At 42.1% G+C, this 24,874-nt stretch overlaps 1 protein-coding gene across 7 annotated transcripts in view; it reads right to left on the reverse strand.

Moving 5' to 3' along the window:
• Positions 1 to 20,445: 20,445 nt before the first annotated feature.
• DCLK1 (doublecortin like kinase 1) overlaps positions 20,446 to 24,874 on the reverse strand; it is a 350,726-nt gene continuing 346,297 nt past the window's right edge. For all 7 annotated transcript variants that reach the window (XM_028837437.2, XM_077974211.1, XM_015120874.3 and 4 more), the window contains one exon: positions 20,446 to 23,806. In XM_028837437.2, coding sequence (XP_028693270.1) covers positions 23,642 to 23,806 — 165 coding nt within the window. In that variant the 3' untranslated portion in view covers positions 20,446 to 23,641. The remainder of the gene's footprint in view (positions 23,807 to 24,874) is intronic.

Raw genomic sequence — 24,874 nt, forward strand, 5'->3', positions numbered from 1 at the left:
ATCCTACCGCCATCCCTCATCCGTGGGCTGCTCTGACTGTGTCCTCAGTGGAGACATAGGCAAAGGATTTCACGCTGGCAGGTGAGCTCTGCAAACCTGGGCTATCCACAAGGCAATCTTCTCCATGTTGCATGATTTTACTACACTCTGGGCTCCTGTGTAAATTAATGGTGTAAAATGTTCTCTCATGTCCGTTCCAGATCTAAAGCCACAGCATTTCTTCTTTTTATTTACCTTTTTTTTTTTTGACAGGGTCTCAGTCTGTCTTCCAGGCTGGAGTGCAGTGGCACAATCTCAGCTCACTGCAACTTCCACCTCCCGGGTTCAAGCGATTCTCCCACCTCACCACACTGGCTAATTTTTGTATTTTTAGTCGAGACGGGGTTTCACCATGTTAGCCAGGCTGGTCTCAAATTCCTGACCTCAAGTGATCCCCTGACACTTGGCCTCCCAAAGTGCTGGGATTACAGGAGTGATCCACTGCACCTGGCCTTCATCTCTTTAAGAGACATGATTTTTGAGGTAAAAATCAACACACACGAGAGTTGAATTTTCCTCAAATATAAAGTAAATAAGTTACCTATGGGTGTAAGGGTGGGAATTTACATAACGGGATGAACGTCCTGCGCTGGGTATTGGGAGCACAAAGACAGATAAGATGGTCCCATTTTCAAGGACTTCAAATACACTAGACAACAACCAATAATTAGTCCTTTTTATTTTAAGCTTTTCAAACAAGAAGAAAGAAACATAGCAGCAGTTTGTTCTTTGACCTTTCCTACCTCACTTATAGAGCGTGCTTCAAGTTTGGAACATCTGAGCACTAACAGCAATAAATGCTAAGTGCTTTTAGCAGAACTCAGCGCAGAGCCTAGCTGACATTCTAAGTACATTGTGCACTTGTATTAAGTTACTGTGTTGAATATATAAATTCATTTATGGCACATGGTGAGGGTTCAACACAGCAGCTATTAGAGATACTGAACATCAGCACAAACTAATTGTCATTTTGGAGCTAGATAGGGGTAGTGGTTGCATAATGTTGTAAATATACTGAATGCCACTGAATCATGCTTTTTTTTTTTTTTTTTTTTTGAGACGGAGTCTCACTCTGTCACCCAGGCTAGAGTGCAGTGGCATGATCTTGGCTTATGGCAATCTCCACCTTCTGGGTTCAAGTAATTCTTCTGCCTCAGCCTCCTAAGTAGCTGGGATTATAGGCGTGCACCACCACGCCCGGCTAATTTTTGTATTTTTAGTAGAGACAGGGTTTCACCATTGTGGCCAGACTGGTCTTGAACTCCTGATCTCAAGTGATCCACCCACCTTGGCCTCCCAAAGTGCTGGGATTACAGGCATGAGCCACCATGTCAGGCCTTAATCATGCACTTTAAAGTGTTAATTTTCTGTGATGTGACTGTCACTTCAGTTAAAAAAAAAAAAAAAAAAGCTAATTGCCACTTGCACCAGGTGCTAGGCAAAAATGCAATTAAATACCCAAGATTCAAGGCTGAGAGTTACCACTAGAAAGGAAGAAGGAAATCACAAGGTTAAAATAAAAAATAATTATGTGCACAGGAAGGCCTGGTGCCCCCAAGTTGAGCACACATCCACATCAGACAGTCTGCAAACACTGAAGAAACACAGTAACACAGTAGGGAGATGAAAATCATAGGCCCTAGAAGACTTAGGCCAAGAGGCTCATTCTTACCTCCTCTGAGCCTAGACTTGACCTGAGTCACAGAGATGCCTGGTGGGGTGAAGCAGGTTTCATAACTTTCTTCACTGTCACCATCTACCGCTCTCAGAGTTACCCTCTTAATTTTTCCCATATAATAGCATACTTAACTCTGGCCTCATCATTGCCTTTGCTTCATCTGTAATGTTTTCTAGACCTGAAATGCCTGGCAATGTTGAATGTAATATTACTTTTATCGTCACTGTGTTACTATTTGCCCTTCAATGGACTTTGGAAAATGCCTTTACTTTTAAATGTAATGCTTTATTTTCACACAGATGGACACACCTCCTCCTTCCTCTTGGATTCCTCCCAGTTGGGGGATTATGCCCTGGTAATTTAATCACTTGGCCTCGTTGGCCTAGTTTCTATCTTCCTGTTTACATCAGAACTTCCTTTCACTGCAGAGTGTGTTTTCTGGTCAACTATCTCGTTTCTTGTCTTCTGTACAACTGTGGGAAGACAACACAGCCAATGCGACTTTAAGTTCTTGTTTCTTTTCTTTAGAAAAGAAACTTTTCTAAAGAAAAGTTCTTTTCTAAAGAAAAGAAACAAGAACTTATGTGCTGAGGAGAATAACCACTTTGCAGTCATTGGGTGAAATATTCTATGAATATCTATTAGGTTCATTTGGTGTCATGCAGATTAGGTCTTACGTTTCTTTGTTGATTTTCTATTTGGATGATCTGCCTGATGCTGAAAGTGGGGTGTTGAAGTCTCCTGCTATTATTGTGTCAAGGTCTATCTTTCTCCCTCGCTCTAATACTATTTGCTTCATATATCTGGGTGTTTCAGTGTTGGGTGCACAATTTTTATATCCTCTTGCTGAATTGACCCCATTATCATTATATAATGATCTGCTTTGTCTCTTTTTATAGTTTTTGTCTTGATTTTATAGATTTTATATAATTTTATCTGATACAACCATAGCTATTGTTCTTTTCTGGTTTCTATTATACGGAATATATATTTTTTATTCCTTTGTTTTCAGCCTATTTGTGTCTTTATAGATAAAGTGTGTTTCTTGTAAGCAACAGATTGTTGGGTCTTATTTCCTTATTCCTTCAGTCACTCTATGTCTTTTGATTAGAAAGTTTAGTCCATTTACATTCAATGTTATTATTGATAAGTACTATTGCCATTTTATTATTTGTTTTCTGGTTGTTTTATCATTTCTACCCTCCCTCCCTCCATTCCTTTTTTCCTTCCTTCCTTCCTTCCTTCCTTCCTTCCTTCCTTCCTTCCTTCCTTTCTTCCTTCTTTCCTCCCTCCCTCCCTTCCTTCCTTCAAAAGTGGTTTCCTTTTATGGCATGTGTTAATTTCTTGCTTTTTATTTTTTCAGTATCTGTTTTATTTGATGTTACCACGAGGCTTGCAAATAACATCTTATAATCCATTATTTTAAACTGATGATACCTTAACTCTGATTGCAAAAACAAACAAGCAAACAGAAAACTAAGAATTCTAAACTTTAACTTTATCCCACCTGCTTTTTAACTTTTTGTTGTTTCTATTTATATCTTATTATACTGTCTATTTCTTAAAAAGTTGTTGTACTTACTATTTTTGATAGGTTGGTCTTTTAGTCGTTCTACTTACCATATGAGTAGGTTATATACCACAAATACAATTATAACAATCTGTATTTTTGTGGGTACTTACTGTTACCAGTGAGTTTTATATCTTCAGATGATTCTTATTGTTCATTAACATTCTTTTCTTTCAGATTGAAGAATTCCCTTTAGCATTTCTTGTAGAACAGGTGTGGTATTGATGAAATCCTTCAGCTGTTGTTTGTCTAGGAAAGTATTTATCCTTCATGTTTCAAGGATATGTTCACTGAATATATTATAGGATAAGAGTTCTTTTTTTCTTCAGCACATTTAAAAATGTCATGCCACTCTCTCGTGGCCTGTAAGGTTTCCACTGAGAAGACTCCTGCGAGATGTATTTGAGTTCCTTTATACGTTATTTGTTTCTTTTCTCTTGCTGCTTTTTAGGATCTTTTCTTTATCCTTGACTTTCAGGAGTTTGTTCATTAAATGTCTTGAGGTAGTTTTGTTTGGGTTAAATCTGATTGGTGTTCTATAAACTTATTGTACTGAAATATTGATATCTCTTTCTAGGTTTGGAAAGTTCTCTGTTATGATCTCTTTGCTTTTTTTTCCCCTCTACCTAATCACTACAAGTTCCTCTTATTCTACGTCTATCAGTTATTTTTTGTAGATGACTTAGATTTTATATCTCATATGGGCTCCAAACTAATGTATCCCTACTGCATCATTGAGGTCTCTTGGATATTTAAAAGTTACCTAAAAAAGAACATGTCTAAAATTAATTTAGCATCTACCCTGACTCCTCCAACTGATCTTCTTCCAGACTTACCTACCTCAGGGAATGGGAGCATTATTCACTTTTGTGCACAGAAAAGCTAAAATCAGCCATGATCTCTTATGCTCAAACCTCCTATGTTTAAGTCCTGTTAAGAATAGCTCTTTAATATTCATTTTCACCATTTTCAGGACCCCTACTGAGTTTATCTACTCCCATCTCCTACCTGTTCTGCTTTCTATGTCTGTCTTCTTGGCTCCATGCCCTTGTAAACCAAAGGCTCAATCAGTTTAGAGGTTTATTTTGCCAAGGCTAGGAACATGCCTGTGACACAGCCTTAGGAGGTCCTGATAACATGTGCCCAAGGTGGTTGGGCTATAACTGGGCTTTATACTTTTTACAGAGACCTAAGACATCAATCAATACATGTAAGATTTACACTGGTTCCATCTGGAAAGGCAGGACAACCAAAAGCAGGAGCTTCCGGTTCCCTGGCAGATCCAAATATTTTCTGATTGGAAATTGGTTGAGTTATTATCTAAAGACCTGGAATCAATAGAAAGGAATGTCTGGGTTATGATAAGGGGTTGTGGAGACCAAGGTTTTTCATGTAGGTGAAGCCTCCGGGTAGCAGGCTCCAGAGACAGTAGATTGTAAATGTTTCTTATCAGACTTGGAGTCTATTCTGTCAGTCCTCAGGTCTGTGTTGATGTTAATGGTAATGAGGCATGTCTGACTCCTCCTTCCCATCATGGTCTGAGCTAATTTTCCAGGTTAACTTTGGAATGCTCTTGGCCGAGAGGAGGGCCCCTTTCAGATTGTTGGGGGGCTTATAATTTTATTTTTGGTCTATATCCTTAACTCTCCAGACTGTAGCCAGCGTGACGTTTTCGAATGAATATCTGGTCACATCACCATCTCTACCTCCTGCTTAAAATCTAACAGTGATGTAGGGACACTTGGCCCCCTGAAGTTTTGCTGAAATTCACTGACATGAGACAGGTTGATTAATAGGAGAAAAAGCATACAGATTTATTTAATGGGCATACACAGGAGCCTTCAGAATGAAGACCTGGCCCCCCACTGGGATGCAGAAGCTTATATACCATCTTGAGATTACAGAAAGAATGTGAGCTCAGAGCATAGCCAAAAACAGGTTATGGTGGTAAATCATGTAGTGGCAAGGCTGGTTATGGGATGGGGAGAAGAGGAGGCTTGGTTCGCAAAGGAGGTCTTGTTCTGTAGATGAAATCTCACAGGTAGCAGCTCTCAGAGAGAATACACGGTAAATGTTTGTTTTGGATCTTTAGAGGTGTCAGACTCAGTTAATCTGTCCTAGATCTGGACAAGGGAAGGCCTGGCTGCATTAACAGAGATTATCTACAGATGCAAATTTCCCCCACAATAGATGTTTTTGAAGGGGCACTTCAGACTACTCTTCCTGTGGCAGCCACCTCAAAATATGTCAAAAAATTATATTAAGGGGTATAGTTTGATTTCCTTCAGTAACTTCTGATGACTTAAGGGACAAAGGTAAACCACTGCTCAGCCTGTGAGGCTGACCTTGCCTGCCTTCCTCTAGGGTTTCTCATACCATGCTTTCTCCATACTGGCCAGATGTCAGTCCCTTGGGCTGGCCCCACTCCCTTTCACCACCAAAGCTTTGCACAAGTTGTCCCCCAAATAAATACTCTTTTCTTTCTTCTTTGCCTAGTTAACTCCTACTCATCCTTCTAATCTCAGCTCAAGGCTCACCTCATCTTACAAGCCTTTCCTGAGCTCCCTATCTCCACTAAATTTCCCATCACACCCTCTCGTAGTACCCTTATTTCTCCTCTTTAATATTCCTCATAGCTGAACATTTATTTGTGTCCTTATTTGATTAATGTTTATCTTCCTCTAGATTGCAAACTTCACAAGGTAGGAGGATTTATTTGATTCTCTGTAGCATGCTCAGCCCATAGCAAGATGTTTGGTGCCTTGTGGGTGTTTCATATTTGTTGAATGAATGAATGAACAAATGCCATACTAAGATGTTTGTGATTTATCCCTTGGGTTTCATTGAAAGAATGTAAGCAGAAAATAGATTATTTAAATTTAAACAAGAAAGCTCAGACAACTGTTTTGAGACAGTATGGGCAGAGGTTGGAAATGGACCAGTTTGACAGCTGTCACATCAGCACAGTTGAGAAAGAATGAGCACCCAGCCAAAGTCATCCCATTGAGGCTGAAGAATAGAGTCGAAGTGATCATGTTTAGAAGGTAGGGCAGAGAGAACTTAGTGACTCTGTGAGGTGGTGAAACTGCCTTTGCAAAGATTATAACTGAGCTGATCTAACTGACTCCATCTTGCTTCTAGCCTCTATGCTGTCTTTGTTCATTCTTGGGCATAGGCTGAACTAACTTTGGGAGGAACTTAGTTTGCAGTTTAATTTTGAAACAAATACAATAACACCCTTTCCCCAGATAAGCCCCCTTCTTGGCTGGGAACTAGACTGCTTTTGTAGGACTAACAAATTTGCCACAAGATTTGAAATTATGGTTTAGGAGTCATGCAGCTAGAGGTCACCAAGTTCTAAACCTCCCCAATGGCTCCTAGGGATAACATCACTATTGTAAAACCTAAGATTGGCGCTTGAGTTATTTTTCAGGCCTTTCACTGAATAGATCACCCAGTGATCTATTCAGTGATCACCCATTTCTATGATAGAAATGATCACCCAGATCAATAAACTGACTCATCTGATATCATGGCCCCCACCCAGGAACTGACTCAACTCAAGAGGGCAGCTTCGACTCCCTGTGGTTTCATCTCCAACCCTACCAATCAGCACTCTCCGCTTCTCAAACCCCCACCCACCAAATTATCCTTAAAAACCCAAATCCCAGAATTTTCAAGGAGACTGGTTTGAGTAATAACAAAACTTCAGTTTCCGGTATAGCTGGGTCTGCATGAATTAAATTCTCTGTTGTAATTGCCCTGTCTGGATATCTTGATAAATCAGTTCAGTCTATACAGGCAAGAAGAACGTGTTGGGAGGTTTACAGTGGCTGCCGGGATGGAGGGAGGTGCACCAATGAATCCAGGGTATGTAGAGACAGAACAGCTTTGTGGCAAGAGAGAGTGCACTCAGTTTGAGACTCGATGAATTTGAGGCTCCTAGGAGACACCGTGGGGAAGATGTCTAATGGGCAGTCTTATATTTTCAGCCGTTTTCACAGGTTTCTTCTCTGCCTAGTAACAAGGGCTAGGTTTATTGTTCTTTTAACCCTTTTCCTATTTAGAAAAAAAAAAGTGCAGCACGCTGCCAGCACTCATTTAATTTTATAATAAACATGCCGTTTGAGGCTGAAGCAAATCAGACTGATTTTTAATGTGAAAATAAAACATAAAAATTGTTCTTGGAGTTATTGCTACACATAACTAATATCAGAACTGTCTGAATCATCAGAAACATGTATTTCAGAAAAATCAGATTTGTCAAATGAGTCTTTGGCCAACGACTGTTCGAGATCGATGTGAACAGCATGTGTAGAAATGCTACGCTTTCCATTCTTATACACCAGTAACAGACAGACAGAGAGCCAAATCAGGAATGCACTTCCATTCACAATTGCTTCAAAGAGAATAAAATACCTAGGAATCCAACTTACAAGGGATGTAAAGGACCTCTTCAAGGAGAACTACAAACCACTGCTCAGTGAAATAAAAGAGGACACAAACAAATGGAAGAACATACCATGCTCATGGATAGGAAGAATCAATATCGTGAAAATGGCCATACTGCCCAAGGTAATTTATAGATTCAATGCCATCCCCATCAAGCTACCAATGAATTTTTTCACAGAATTGGAAAAAACTACTTTAAAGTTCATATGGAACAAAAAAAGAGACTGCATTGCCAAGACAATCCTAAGTCAAAAGAACAAAGCTGGAGGCATCACGCTACCTCACTTCAAACTAGACTACAAGGCTACAGTAACCAAAACAGCATAGTACTGGTACCAAAACAGAGATATAGACCAATGGAACAGAACAGAGTCCTCAGAAATAATACCACACATCTACAGCCATCTGATCTTTGATAAACCTGAGAAAAACAAGAAATGGGGAAAGGATTCCCTATTGAATAAATGGTGCTGGGATAATTGGCTAGCCATAAGTAGAAAGCTGATACTGGATCCTTTCCTTACTCCTTATACGAAAATTAATTCAAGATGGATTAGAGACTTAAATGTTAGACCTAATACCATAAAAACCCTAGAAGAAAACCTAGGTAATACCGTTCAGGACATAGGCATGGGCAAGTACTTCATGTCTAAAACACCAAAAGCAACGGCAACAAAAGCCAGAATTGACAAATGGGATCTAATTAAACTAAAGAGCTTCTGCACAGCAAAAGAAACTACCATCAGAATGAACAGGCAACCTACAGAATGGGAGAAAATTTTTGCAATCTACTCATCAGACAAAGGGCTAATATCCAGAACGTACAAAGAACTCAAACAAATTTACAAGAAAAAAACAAAAAACCCCATCAAAAAGTGGGCAAAGGATATGAATAGACATTTCTCAAAAGAGGACATTCATACAGCCAACAGACACATGAAAAAATGCTCATCATCACTGGCCATCAGAGAAATGCAAATCAAAACCACAATGAGATACCATCTCACACCAGTTAGAATGGCAATCATTAAAAAGTCAAACAACAGGTGCTGGAGAGGATGTGGAGAAATAGGAACACTTTTACACCGTTGGTGGGATTGTAAACTAGTTCAACCATTATGGAAAACAGTATGGCGATTCCTCAAGGATCGAGAACTAGAAGTACCATATGACCCAGCCATCCCATTACTGGGTATATACCCAAAGGATTATAAATCATGCTGCTATAAAGACACATGCACACATATGTTTATTGCGGCACTATTCACAATAGCAAAGACTTGGAATCAACCCAAATGTCCATCAGTGACAGACTGGATGAAGAAAATGTGGCACATATACACCATGGAATACTATGCAGCCATAAAAAAGGATGAGTTTGTGTCCTTTGTAGGGACATGGATGCAGCTGGAAACCATCATTCTCAGCAAATTATCGCAAGAACAGAAAACCAAACACCACATGTTCTCACTCATAGGTGGGAACTGAACAATGAGATCACTTGGACTCGGGAAGGGGAACATCACACACCGGGGCCTATCACGGGGAGGGGGGAGGGGGGAGGGATTGCATTGGGAGTTATACCTGATGTAAATGACGAGTTGATGGGTGCTGTCGAGTTGATGGGTGCAGCACAGCAACATGGCACAAGTATACATATGTAACAAACCTGCACGTTATGCACATGTACCCTAGAACTTAAAGTATAATAAAAAAAAAAAAAAAAGAAAAGAAATGCTACGCTTTCTAGGATTTGACATTTTCAGTGATCGAGAATTACTATATTTGGTAAATGGAGATACCACTACTAGAAACAGAATTCTATAAATAGGATGATGTCTTTTGTTTCCAAAGTTGATATACTAGAGGGATGCAAAAATAATAATGAAGTGAGATTTTGTGGCAAAGTTATCTTGTGGTAAATGCTGCAGCCACAACTGTTGGCCGTGAGTATTCTCAGGGAAAACAGGAAAAGGGCTAAAAACAAAACATTTCTTGGAAGCTTATTCCTTTACTCCTCTTCTTAGCAAACTGTCTTTGAAAGGGCAGACAGCACATGCTCTGTCTGCATCTATTGAACTCCTGTTCACTCCTCTACTCCCCGTTCTCTTGGCATTGCTGAAACTGCCTTCAATAAGGAGCCCAGAAGCCAAATCTAGTGCACCCCCCAGAGACTGAATATACAAAAGGACAATGTCCAGACCATATATACAAATAGAACTTTGATCCACAACCTGCAGCCACCTGCCCAGGAAACTAACCCCTTATTTACAAAAAAACAGTCTAGGAAGCCAGCTTGCCATATTAAGTCAGACTTGTAGGAAGCCAGATAGCTATCTTTACTGACAATCCAGTGAAATAACTTTCGTACGTACTGGCCACAAGTGGCCAGGACTTAATTAATGACTGAAACAATTGGCAGTTGGCAGCTTCCCAAACTTTTTTTCCTGCTCCCAACTTAGAACCAACCAGAGAAAGCCAAATATGCTCCAACCAAACATACAGGATGCCCCACTTCTGATTAGCCTGCCTACAGCTTCCTTGTGCCTAAAGTCACCGATCAGGGTACACCTGAGCCTTCCATTTTTCTACTCTCAGGCATTCCTGATCCTCTGTCTCTGAGTCTCTGCCAAAGCGCAAGTGGTGGTGGCTGACTACCCTTTCTACAGCAAACTCGGAAGAAATAGCCTTTGCTTTTCTCATTTAGTTGGTCTTCATTTATTCCCACAACCCTCCACTTATCAAAATCACTCAGCCGCACTTAATGCTACTAATCATGCCCTCCTTGAAATTGTCTCTTCCCTGAGCTCCCGAGCCCCCAATTCTGATTCACCGTCATTTGTGTGTACGATGTCTTCGTGTCCTTCAGCGTCTCTCTGCCAGGCGTGTCCAGGGTTCCTTTCCTCAGCCTTCTTCTCTACTCACGTTCATGTCTCCTTGGGTAATGGTATCCACTCTTTCTCAACCACCACTGTTGCGCTTATTCCCGAAATCACTGCGTCCAGCCCTGACTTGTTCCTCCTGACTGCCTCCTCCCTGAGGCTCCACAAGCACCTAAATTCAACATATTCAAAGCCAATTCCCCCTACCCCAACACATACACACACATAAACATGCTGCCCCTTTCCCTTCCCGCCTCTGCTGGTCGTACCATACCCACCGTATCACCCAAGTAAAATAATGAACCTGTACTGATTGATTTGGCCTCTCAAATATTTCCTTGGTGCATTTCCTCTTCTTCATCTCTAGTTCAACTGTCCACTTTAGGATGTCACTATCTCTTCCCAAAGTATTACAAAAGTCTCCTAACTGGTTTTCAACTTGCCAGGCTTGTCTCCTTTCAAACAACCTTCCATTCTCTTTACAGAGTCATCTTTTCAAAATATCCACCTGAGCATGTCATGCCTTGCCTACAACCCTCTTCATTATTTAGTATAACATACAAGTCCCCACAATGTTCTCATCAGCCATGTTTCCTGTCATACAAGACTTTGAACCTGATGCTCTAAGCAGATACATCACACTGTTCAGACTCCTGAGTGCAAATTGTGAGTGTGCCCCTGGGAGGTATCAAAGCACCAATGATATTCTCACTTGCATCCTCACTGGTGACCTGTGGTCTTAGCTTGGCGTCCTTAGAGAATGGTTATGGCCAGCTGCTTGATCTCTGTGAAGAGATCTCTGCTTACGTGGCTAGCTGCCAGGAGGACCACGTTGGACTGAATTAGCTTTGATTTGTGAGCTTTCGAATTCTCTTTGTTGGAAGCCCTAGTTTATACTCAGCTTGCAGGTGTGGCTGAAACCAAATGAAGGACTATCTAGGGCTTCCCAAAAGAAGGGGAATTTCAAACTCTTGCCCTCAGAATTCTGCACAAATGGAGTCTCTGCTTATACTTACAGATGTGGTCCTTTCCCTCCCGTGACCCCATTGATGTATCCACATCAACAGATAAGGGGCGCAGCAGGCTTCTCAGCTCTCCAGAGGCGGGCGAGGGCCTTCCCAGCAGGCGTTTACTGTCAGCCAAACCAGCAGGAAGAAAGAAAGTCAATATCAGAGGGCAACTGGCTGATTGTTAAAGCTGGGCCTCGTGTGGGAGAAAGATAATGGTCTGGTGATTTCACACGTAAACATTTTTAAGATGCCGATAGCCAGCAGGCAGCCTTTCACATCAGATATCTCTGAAGGGCATCAGCATCTGGGGAAAGGCTGGGAGACAAGAAACTGCCCCCTTCAACTAGAAAATATCGTAACTTTTATTGAAGAAAGGAACGCCTCATCCTCCAAGTGCCAGACCGTGCCTTCCTGATTTACAGCAGGACTTTGGAGGCTGACTACTCAAATCTAAAGTTACCGCAGCTGCCTCCCTGTTTGTGTGGCATGATGAAGTGGAAGGCAATAGAGGAGAGTAAATAGAGCTCTAGGAGGCCAGTGCTGGCCGGGAACGAGGTCCCAAGTTACAGTCAGCCATTAAGACTGACACTGTGGGAGAGGGTGATGGTTATGAGGACAGAAGATGGCAGACGCCGAGGAACAGGGAGGCTGCCCACATTGGCGGGCTGGCTGCAGGTGTCATGATGCTGGCTCACACCAACACACATATGCACACACATAACCACCTGTGCACACCACACACGCTTACATACATACACACCTATATACACATACACTTTTACACACCTACACACACACCTATACTCATACACACGTACACCCCATACACCTATACACATGCCTACACACACACCTACACCTACACACACATACATACACACCTACACTCGTACACACCTATACACACACTCCTACACACCTACATGCATACACACCTACACATACATATACACCTACACTCATACACACCTACACACACACTCCTACATACCTACACACATACACACCTACACATACATATACACCTACACTCATACACACCTATACACACATATACCCCTACACACTTGCACACATACACACACACATACACGTGTACTTTCAGGATAACAAGGCAGTGGCTCGGCTGGAAACTCTAGCAATGGCACCGGGAGCTGCCGCTGTGCGGTGGGAAACTTGGAAACACAGGAGCAGCGCAGTGCAGGGTCTGAGCTCCAAAGCTTCTCTCAGGCATCCTTGGGACCTGCAGGACAGAGAAGAGCCAACAGCCCGACCGCCAGCTGTGCTCTGACTTCCTCCAGATGGTGTCTGGTCCTCTCATAGGGGCCTGTGGTCCCTACTGCGAAAGTTCACTTTGGGGATCATTCCCAAATCTCCAGACTTGAAGAGGCACAGAGGTGGCCAAGCCCAGAGTTTGCCCAGAGGCCAGTTTGGATTTAGAGCCACATTAAGGGGAGGTGAGACCATGAGTGCTTATGGTGGAGAAGCTACATGGATTTCAGGCGGTGGACGTGCCTCTGGGGAGGACAGCAGGTTAAGGCCAGGGACTGAACTTGGACTGCCAGTGGTTTACCTGGCTGTTTTTGCTAAAACACAGCTGAGTGGAACGAGGCGCTAGGAGGAGGCAGGTTGGCAGCAGTTAGGGCCTGGCTTGGCCCAGTGAGACCCTGGTCTCTCTTTTGCCTGGAAAGTTTCTATACATTAGAGCAAGTCCTGCTGACAGGTTGGAGTCAGAGCTGAGGTGGACAATCCTCAGAGTGTGACTAATGGGAGTGATCACTTAGGCGCAAGGGCACCCACTGCTCCCTGGACTCTGGTTTTAGGAGGGGCCGTAGAAGCTCTGATCCACCGATCCTGAAGATAGCTAAAGCCCAGCAGTGAACAGACATCGCTCTGGCAGCTGGATCATCCAGGGCCAGAGTTCTCGGCTGTCTCCACCCTTCTGAATGCATCTGCGGGTATCGGGGAGACTCGGGTTACACAGGTGCTCCTTGTTTCTCTCCCCTTGCTGGGTTTTCATCAGGTTTTTTTCTGATGAAACATACTGAGAGCGGAACGCTCTGTTGTAAGAAGACCCTGAGAGGCGGCAGGATTAAGCCACACATACCTCTCAGCAAGATTTTTGCAGAAAAGCATATTGAAGTGTGGGCATTTCAGGAGAACCCACAAAATCACAAGGCAGGAGAAGTCCTTTGAGCAAATCAGCAGACAAATATGCTAAGATGAGGCTTCCCTTCCATCCTGAGCAGAACATTTTCAGTTTTCCAATTTAAGAAACCAAAGTGAACTGTTACCTTCCTTTATAAAGTAAGTAGAAACAATAGGAGCTTTTCATGAAGAAAAAAAAAAAAAGGCTTGCTCAGAAAGATAGCAGAGAACTTAGAAAATGTTATTTAAAAATGGGACATCTGAGACAGTAGGAACAGAGGAGACTATGTCAAGAGAAGAAATTGCAAATGTCTGGGTTGGTTTGGACTTTGATTTACTTGTTGAAAATGAAAGGATATTTCATATTCTGAACGATGAGCCAGCCGTGCTGACAAGTTCACTGCTTAATCAGAAGAATCCAGCAAATTAATAGGTAATTCTGATGGAATAACAAAACCTGTCTCAGGTGGACCGTAAATTATCGCCCTGCTGCAAGGGAAAGGTGACAATGTGGATTTGTCCAGGAAGAAGGAGGGAGAGAAATATTTTCAGGGTCAGTGGATTTCTCTCTCCTCTCTGTCTCTCTCTCTTCTCAGAACAACATAGGAGAGAACGAGGTTTTCCCCGTGAGCGGTGAGCTAATAAGCTTTGTGAGCAGGAGGTTCTATGCATTAGGAAAGGATTAACCCACGGCTAGCTCCTTTGTTTGCACAAGGAGGTGGCCCTCTGCTATTGCTGTGAAGGAGCAATTGGAACCCACAGTATTTCAGAAGGGCCTGGGATCTCTAGTGCTCCCTCAAAAGCCATCCTCCCTGCCCCTCTTCCTCCTTCGCCAGCCCTGGGACCTGGCATTGGGCACCGTTTCATTTTTACAGCTGCCTACCCCATCCTGAGCACATTCGCACAGCCAGGAGATGGGCCAGTTCACTGGACTCCACCCTGGCCTCGTTGGGGCTGACTTGAAGCCTCCATCTTGCAGATTCTGAGCGCCTCTGTGTTCTCTGTGTTTGCACCATTTGTTCCCATGGCTTGGAATGTCTTCCTCCTCTTTCTCTTGGCTGATTCCTGCTCATCTCTGAGGCCCTCTCTCAGGGACACTTTCTTCAGAAAGCTTCTGATTGCCCATGGCAGTTAGATGACCTTCCAAAGTGATCCCACGTGTCTGTCTTGGGCATTCCTCCGTCTCAACCCTGGTCATGCTGGACGGCAACTCTCTACTTCTTTCTCACACAGGCCCGTGAGTGTGGGAGAGGCAGTGGTTAGGGCTTTTGCTGTGTGGCCCCAGATCCAGCAGAGGGAAAAACGGGGGCATATGACAGGAACTTGCTGGAGGTGGGAGCAGATGACTCTCCTACGTGACAGATGGTGGGGAGGGCATGGGGAGGGAGGTGTCGGGGAGGGCTTCCCCAGGCTAAAATTCCTTTTAGTAGTACAGGTTCAGGGTATGTCCTCCCAGGTGGTGGAGAATAGGTTCTCCAAGAGAATTTTGAAAGTCCGGGAAAGAATGGATAATGACATGTGAGAATTAGAAGATTCTTGGGAAAGGCTCCACCTCCTGCTTCCAACAAGAACGCATGGATAGAGCCATTGATGACATCTTATTATCACTCACCCTGTCACAGGGAGACTGTAATCATGGATGGAGAATGTGGAGGAGATCAAGACCCATGTCAAACTCATACCAAAGTGTGTTCCATGATTCCCACACAGCATCTCCCAGGACTGGTTTTGAGGAACACACTTTGGGAGACATTGATATTTCCCTTCCTTTTAAACATTCCAAATGGTACCCCAGTTTTAAGACTGTGGAAACTTTGTCTCTTCAGCCTTTAGTTCTTCCTTTCCTCCTTTGCTCTCTTCCTCCCTCCCTCCTTGCCTTCTTTCTTGCTCCTTCTCTTTTCTTTCTTTCTTTTTCTTTCTTTCTCTTTCTCTCTTTCTTTCTTTTCTTTCTTTCTTTTTCTTTCTCTTTTTCTTTCTTTCTTTCTCTTTTTCTCTTTCTTTCTCTTTCTTTTTTTCTCTCTCTCCTTCCTTCCTTCCCCCTTCCTTCCTTCTTTCCCCCTCCCTCCCTTCCTTCCTTCCTTCCCCCTTCCTTCCTTCTTTCCTTCCTTCCTTCCCCTTTCCTTTCTGCTTCCTTCCTTCCTTCCTTCCTTCCTTCCTTCCTTCCTTCCTTCTTTCCTTTCTTCCTTCCCCTTTCCTTTCTCCTTCTTTCCTTCCTTCCTTCCTTCCTTCCTTCCTTCCTTCCTTCCTTCCTTCCTTCCTTCCTTCCTTCCCTCTCTTTCTTTCTTTGTTCCCCCTTCCTTCCTTCTCTTTCTTTTCTTTCCTCTCTCTTTCTTTTTCCTTCTAGGGGTTTACTAAGGGTGACATTTGAATTGTTGTAATAGAGTGGGCCACAAGTGTATTTGCATGTGACTGATGGCTGGCTTGCAAGCAGCCCGCACGGTCTCCACATGCTGAGAGCCAGTCTCAGGCTGGTAGTGATGCTGTGCCCCTGACAAACTGGAGTTCTGCCATCTGTGAGTGATAAATGAGTCGTCCCACCCTGTGAACATCCAGGGTAAAAGATTTCTCACTAGAAGGAAATTCTTAAGAACAAGAATTGTGGCTTGTTTATCTCAGCCTCCACAGTACATCACCCATCGTAGGTCCTTGATAACGCTTGCTGGGTTAATGGACATAGTGCAATATTAGTGCATGACAAGAGGTAAAATCTCAGTAATTAGAGATGGCAGAGAGGACTCGGGAAAGCCTTTCAGCTCAGATCCCAGGAGTCAAGCCAAGAGTACCATGGGGTGCATGTACCATCGAACAGGCAGATGGTAGACACACAGCCTCAAGTTAGAGACTGGAAGTTGCCATACATGCAAGGACTTGCTACATGTGGGTGTGTACATCAGCTGAACCCTGGACTAAGAGTCTCAGAAGAAATGGCAAGCCTTCCAGCTTGAGATATATTTTCCTGTCTTTAAAGTCTTCTGATCTATAGTGAAAATAAACATGGAGAACGAAGTTTCTCTTTTCTAGGCTCAAATGAAGTGCCTTCCATGTTGTTGGCACTCGCTCAAGAAACATTTAAATGAATGATTTGGAAGTGCAGGCAAGCTGGCTAGGACATCTGTCACTGTGCTGATGGCCAGCATGGATTTGGTCGGTCCAGCTGGCTGGGTGTGGCTTCTCGTCTTCCCCTGGTGCTCCTCCTGGAGCTTGGGGGACGGTAGTGGGGGGGAGCAGGCTACCTTCTAAGAAGAGCACAGCTTTCCTTCCATTTAGGAAATGTTATAAGAACATTTCCAGGATGCTCCTATACCTGTTTTGTGTTTGTTACCCAGTTACTTCCATTTCCAGGACCGCCTTCCCTGTACATAATGAGTGCCACCTTGCCCACTACCCATCCAAAGGGCCAGGAGTTGTGGAAGGTCCTTCTTTCCCAATTCCCATATGTGGCAATTTTATCATCTCCAATCCCAGACTTGTGCTTGAGGCTTTCACACCCAAGCCCAGGTTTTCGATGGCAGGTTTTTGGCAGAGCTGCCAGCCTCGTAAAACAAGGTAATGGTCTTTAGGAAGTAATCACTTTAGCTATTGTTTCCCAGCAGTTGCCAGAGAGTCTAGAAAGGACCTAGTGACTTCACGACAGTACAGCAAAAGGCAGAACAGCAGCTGCGGCAGCAGCCTGTGGACGGCAGGGAAGGTGACTGCTAATTTTACAAGCACTTGGAGATATTCTGGCACCTTCATAGGCCACCAGGGAACCTGCAGTCACTTTTGCTGGCTGACTTTTCAATCTCCTAACATTGACAAGCTCAATAGGAAAGAACTTAAATCCATTGTAAGGTTTTGCAATTTTCTCTAAGGTCAATATTACACATGGAATGCCTAATGGGAAATTGCTACAAAAATGGCAGCTAATTACAGGTTAGTGGATAAAACAACGCCCTTCTCTGGAGATCCTGTGCACGTAGGTTGAAGGATAAAATAGGGCTGAATGGTATTTGATTTATTTGTATTTATCCAAGTCAGTGGCCCAGGCAGGAAGGTAATATATGAAAAGGGACATTTTTGGAATAGCTGTTTTTGAATTATGCTCATGAAATACACACTGTGCTACGGAGGACATGTGGGAAAGCTACACTCTGACCGCATGACTAATTTTTAAAGCCTTGCATAGAGAGAATTCCCCCCAAGAACACAGCTGGGCTATTCCTTCGTGGACTGAATGTGTCAATTATGAATTGAACTAAGATGAAATTTTACTCCAACATGGCAAATGAACTGAGGAGTGTACCCTGTAGCCAAGGTATTATGTAGTAGTTCATACACCAAGTACTATTGTTTTATTAACTTTAAGAACATGTTTTACATAAAAACAGGCAACATCAAAAAAGCTCAGTTGATAAATGAACATACTATATCACAGATGATTTCATTCCACATTAACCTACATGTATTAGCTTAAACTGAAGGATTAGGGGGAAAATTGGATCTCATTCCACCTTTAATTAAGGATACAAATTGTTCCAAAGTTATTTCATTAGGATTCTGAAAATCAAAGATTAACTTGTGTCATCTGATCCATGCAGCAAGTGATAAATTCAGTATTTTTAAAGGAAACATTGAATTTTTTCTTGAGTCAAATTGAAACCTTTCAGAAACTTGTTTAAATGAATCAAGTCCTACCCACCTTTTTAGTATGCATGAGCAAAATACTATCTAATTTCACACTCAACTAATCCTTTAATAATTTTCTTTCAGCCAGAATGAAAAAGGCCAGTATTAATTTCCTAATAAAATTTTTTTCAAAAGTTATCGAGGATATGACTATAACCTTGGACCAGTTTCAATTTCTTTTTATTTTTTTCTGAGAATACACCAAAGATTAATGTCAATGGCAAGTGAGAAATTGTCCCTAGAGAACTATTCAAGGACTTTTTCTCACTACATTTGATTGGACTGGAATGAACTGACATTATAGCATCTTTATCATCACCTTTAAAATTCTATTTTCTCTTAGTAGCAACAGTGAAGACTTTAGAACTATTACTTACTTTAAATTAATAAAGTATATCACAGACAAAAATAGACACCTTTACATTAAAGCAACATCAAGGGCCTCAATTTCATTGAACAGAAACAAATACTGAAGAAATTTACAGGTATGATTTAATTTTAGAGAGTGCTCTTTCTTCAGGGAAAAAAATTAAACTAGATCTCTCATTTGTCTGTATGGGCAAGATATGGTAAATGTCATGATCAAAACACATGCCAGTTAGAAACTTGATCACAGAAATGATGCTCAGTGTTGAAGCCCAGCAATAAACAAACAACAAACAAAAATCCCCGCTCTCACCAGAGGCATTTAAGCCTCTCCATTGAATTTCCTGTTTCCCACCGGTTTACGACCCTTAATGTTACTGGATGAATGGTTGCATATTTGAGATGATTAAAAATAAAAGACAGGCTTAAAAGCACCTCCTCCTCTAGTATGTAATTACATACAAACTAAAGATTCCTTCTGACAGTCCTAGGAACCCCATTTGTTACTGTTTCATGTATAAGCACCATTGAACCAATTTTTAAAGCACATTTGCAGTTATCAAATGTTTAGTGTGTCCTCAAGTTTCACTGATTTGTTTGCCTTTAAGCAAGAAAAGAGTAAAGTGTGTTATTTTCCTCTGCTTCTTATCATATCTGAATTGTCAAAAATGTTAATTTTGGAAGTGCTTTTAATCACTATTTTTCCCAACAGACTAGAATGGCTCCATGAAATTTGACAATTAAGGAAATCTCTATCCCCAGAAGAAGCACATATCTGACCCTCTAAACTGCATGCAAAGTAAGGGTCTGTGTGAGAATATTTTTCCCAAACTCCTGATGGGCATGGCAGACAATATGTAGAAAAATCTGAGTTTTGAACTGACCAACTTCAAGTCTTAAAATCCTTGGGCAAAAAAAACAAAAAATATCATCTAGCAGTTAAAAAAATTATTGACTTACAAATTATAGAAAAGATATGTTATCTACGATATACGCCAGGTGACCCGTTAAATTTAAAAAACGTATCCGAATGGGTAACTACATTAAAACTACCATCTTGGATTTTGGTGCTTTTCAAAATTCTGAAATCACTATTAACGAGGGACGATACCAGAATTTTTTGTTGTTCTTTTCTTCGGAGAATGGGGAAGAAGTTGGAAAGAGAAGGAAGTAAACCTTCACTCTGGTACAGCCCTGTATAGCAAACTTCAGCCTGGGGCACATTTTTATGGTCAAATTAAAAACCTTTGAGAATAGGAGTTTATCATAGAAATGCTGACAGATCCTAACCCAGAGAAGGGCTAGGAGCAACACAGTAATATTAAGAAAGCTCTCCCTCAGCACGATTGAGCTTTGGCGCAAGGGATAGAGTTGTCTAATGGACGCCCTTGGCCAGTAAACAACCGTGATTTAATGTGCTTGAGACTTGGTCATATGGGAGCTCTGTGACCCTCTAAGTCAAATTTTCTTTTCTTTTTGTTTTCAACTGATATATGCCTCAAAGGGTAAAGGATTGCAATTTTAGCCTTCATTCATGGATATATTGCTTTCTTTCAACAATATCTGATGGGCCTGTTAACTGCCACCCATGGGGAGCAGGTTGCAGGAAGGTCTCATTGAACACAAAACACCAAGTGTTTTCAGTAGTTTATTCACATTTTTTTTCTCTGTTTATTTTAATATGCACCACGTGTAAGTTAGATGAGGGCTACGGTAAAAACATTTTCGATGACTGAAATCTTACTTTTCCTTCTAATGATCTGGAGCAAATCACATATTCATTGATCATGACGAATAAAATGATTTCTGCTACAATGTTGAGAAAAAATGTGTTCATTAATATGAACACATGTCTACAGAGATGATTTACACGATGCAAGTAATGAAAGAGTTCTTCCTTAGCTAGTCTACTATCAAACTGAAAAGATGAATCTTAAAATTCCCTTGAAAATACCATATGGTTGGTCATGTGTCAGTAAAAGAAAGATGGTCCCCATCACCAGGCCACCACCATAAGAGAGCTATATTAAATACTTGGGAAAAAATATGGAAACACTTGTGGTGATGATTAAATTGATAATTACATAGATACACTGCCATAATGATACATATTTGTTCTATGATAAGTGAAATCAAAAATAAGATCAATTTGGTTATAGAAATTCCTTAAAGAACACCACCACTTAATTATTTCAAACTTGAACTATCCCAAGAATGTCGAGAAAAAAATTAGAAAGCACTGGCTAAAAGCAAAGCAATCTGGATACACCAATGTAGTCAGCATGCCTTGTGCTTGTCTGTTAACCCTCTGAGTACATCTCTGACATTCAGGATCTTGGTAGCTTAATGTTAGAAAGATTGCATTCCATCTGATTACTCAAGATTTCTACTTGACTGGTCACATTCCACTCTTTATTCAGCATAGGTCACTCAAATTCTACAGTGATGTGCTGGGATCCCCATGCTGAATGGGCCTTGCATTCTTCTGAGCTGCCCTTCTGCAGTGTGCTGAGAAACACTCCCTAGCTTCACACAGTCCAGAGTCCTCCTAGACGTTGATGGGAAAAGGCCTGAGCCATGCACTGCAGGCTCAGTACACTAGATGCTGTAGCAATATAGTTAATGCCCACAGAAAAAGCAGTAATTCAGAGAAAGAAAGGAAAATGACAGTCCACTGCAGGTAGGTCTCTGCCCATTGCATTCTTCATACTTTTAGAGTTGAGGCCAGGCTGTAGAGCTACTCCGTAGCCTTGGAATAGTGCTTTGCTTTATATTTCTAGAGAAAGCAACAATTTCCAACTAATTCAGTGTTCCTCATTAATATGGAATCTACCTACACACCAACACTCTTTCTGGTGTTCTCTGCTCCCCACCCCCACCTCCCCCCAAAAAACAACTCAACTAATTTACTAATTTATGCTACTTTGTGATTTTGTGTGTTATCGCTTCTGGATGCTCCAAAAGGGGGGAAAAAAAACCCTCAATAAATAATATGCTGTTTACATGTCAGGACAACACAGACCACAGAGATGAACCTAAATGTAAAGGAGAAAAAATTTTGGAGATGGTGTTGCAAAAGTAATGACATGTGATTTAAAAATCCATATTAATATAGACCATAGTTTCAGGGTTGAAGAGTAAAAATGCAGCAAGTGAAGATCAACATGCATTTGAAAATAAAGGACTATAGAAACGTTGTTCACAAATTTTAAGACTCTCAGGTATTAAAATATATTCAAACAGAGAACATAGGTACTGTTCAGCCACCAGATGCAAACATCATGAGGTATCCCTCCCTGGTTGTCTCATGGATCCCAGAGCCCAGCAAACCTTGGGAGCACATTTGAGCTGGGCACCTGCCTCTAAGACACGCCAGGAGAATCCTCTCTCAGCACTGCGGTGATGCACAGAACCTGCGAATTCCCATTCTAAAATGGAATCAGTTCCAGAAGAAACTCAGGCCTGGAGACTCTGCACTAGGGAGATCGATTTGGTGACAGGAGTGAAAATACAGGTCTCAGACAGGACTTGGCCCAAAGACAGAAAAAACACTATGACCTCCTGGACAGCTAAAGACAGTGGTATAAAAAAAAATCATTTTAGGAGATGGAGGTTTTATCCTCAGGGATATCATCTAGGTCTTTCATCCTGATCTTCCTGGGAGACTATATAGGTAACCTAAAGGTGCACATGGAATTGTCTTGCCAGTGGTTTATTCACTGAAAACTTATCGTTAGAACATTCTGGATTGTGTTCCCAGTGTGCTTTCTCCTCAGCCATCTTGCAAAGCACCTGCCTCCAGGCCCCTTGTGCCCCAGCTCTCCTATGTGTGGATTTCATACTAGATGTAGATTGCACAGTGATGACCACAGTGCGTGGAAGCAGGTGAGAAAAAGCACAGGATGTTATTCCCTCTTACTGTTTGAAATTCCAGCCCTGCAGAGCACCGGGCAATTTATTGCTCTTTTCCACCAGTTGTTTCTTTCCTGTAGATGTCTGACACTGAGTAGAGAGACCCTCACTCACCAAGCACAAGACAAGCTATGGTGACTCCCTGAGAGTCTGCGCTGGCGCTAGCAGCAGCTGATATGGAAGCAGCATTTCTGGGGCGTCATCAGTACATCTTCATGTGGAGACAATTTGGGGGGGCACCATCTATTTCTGGGGTCAAGCTCTTTGCCACAAACCCAGTTCCCTCCACTTGGGATGCAGAACTCACTGCAACTGACAGTCATATCTCTAACGAAAAAAAAAAATCTGTTTCTGAATAGGATTGTGAAGAAGAAAGAATAGTGCGTGTGTCGAAGTTATAAACCTGCCATGTTCTAAACCCACAGAAAAGGACAAACAAGATATCATTCTAAATGTCCTTCTTTTCTGGACATTTCGGCATCTAACAACACCCCTTGATCTGCAGTAAAATCAAGAAACATGTGTGTATACATCCAAAGACCTGAAAAATTCCCCAACAAGAATTCTCAATAAAATTCTATGCACTCAGAGGGTTAACAAGTGCTATATTACATACTGCAGATCCTAGCTTGACTGATGAAAACATTCATTGCTTCTAAGTTTAAAAAAAAAAATTGCAAATTGGCCTTAACCCTTTGAGGACTCTATTAGCAGCAAATTACCATCTTCACAATCACCATGTGTCATCTCATTCAGTAAAGGGAAACTGCTACAAAGATACCTGAAAACACTTTCAGTTCTGCCATTCAAGCATTGAGCGCTAGATAGATCAGATGAAACTGTTTTACACAAATTTTGGGGAAAAAAAAATCTCAGAGTCTCAAAGGGTTAAGCTAGGACTTTGAGTAAAAGGGTCTTATTAAAAGGGCGAGTTGGGGGAGCGAACAGTCTCGGAGGAGCTTGGGGAGTAGTCTTCCGATTCCGAGTTGAGTTCGGGAGGAGCTGGCTGCGCCTTGTACCGGCTCCTCACATCCTGGTTGCGTCTTCGTCGGAAAACCTGCCTCTCCTTATCAAGAGCGGTGGTCTAGCAGGGGCATAAAATGAGAAAGAGGACAATTAGGGCGAGGGAAATGGTAAAACAAACTCTTTCTAGAACTTTCTGAGGTCAGAAAAAATACACTGGCCAAGTTCACCTGTCCATCATGGCACACTTTTTGTTGACAGTCACCACTCTCGAGGAGCCCTCTGCTCCCCACAAATCCAGGTCTTTAAGGGACCTGGTCATGATAGCTGCAGGCACAGGCAGGATGGATGGTGTACTGGGTTTGACCCTTCCCCACCCCTCCCCAGACTTTTGCTAGCTCCACATTTATTTACCCTTGGTGGCTCCTAGGCTAGCCAGAGGACACCCCCATCTTCTCTGAAAAGGGGTGCCTGAGTCCTGTGTGTAAAAACCCCCCTTGGGCAACTTCAATTAACATGCAGCTCGGGTAGCTGCATAATACAGATGAAAGGTGATGAAGTTGTCAGTCAGACATGGAAACGGAGCCACGGCTCATCCTGTTCTTTTAGCACCTCCTCACTCTAAATGATCTTATTATCTGTTGATGAGGGAGTGTGGATGAATTTCTGGGAAGGATTGGTTTAATTTTAATGAAACCAATGCCTGAAATTGAACACTGCTTTGAATGCAATTAAACCAAGTGGAAACCTTCCCACGGATTTTACTTTACAAAGTTCATTTTCATCGTAGTATGTGGCAATTTATGAAACTGAGATTCAGTTTTGTAAGTATTCCAACTCCCAGTCTCTATGCCTCAATTTCCTGAGGAGACCTCCAATGAGTCCCCGGATGTGCTATCTGCCTGTAGCTCTGGAAGTTACCATGACATCAGAATGGGGGACAGCATGACTTCATCACAGATTTAATGGGTGTGGGGGAAAATGGGGTCATTACAGAGAAACCTTACACAGAAAGCAGAAGAGTAGGTATGAGGTCTGAAGAAAAATATAGAACGCATATAAAAGTTGAAGGCGTTCTTGTTTGAAAATCCCTCTTTAAAAGGATGTAGCCTGGAGGTTATTCTGCTTTTAAGAGATTACTTTTCCTCTATGGGGATATACGCCACCATTTTTCCTCCTGAAAATTTAC

This window comes from Macaca mulatta, chromosome 17, assembly GCF_049350105.2.
Source record: "Macaca mulatta isolate MMU2019108-1 chromosome 17, T2T-MMU8v2.0, whole genome shotgun sequence".
In the NCBI taxonomy this organism is placed as follows: domain Eukaryota; kingdom Metazoa; phylum Chordata; class Mammalia; order Primates; family Cercopithecidae; genus Macaca; species Macaca mulatta.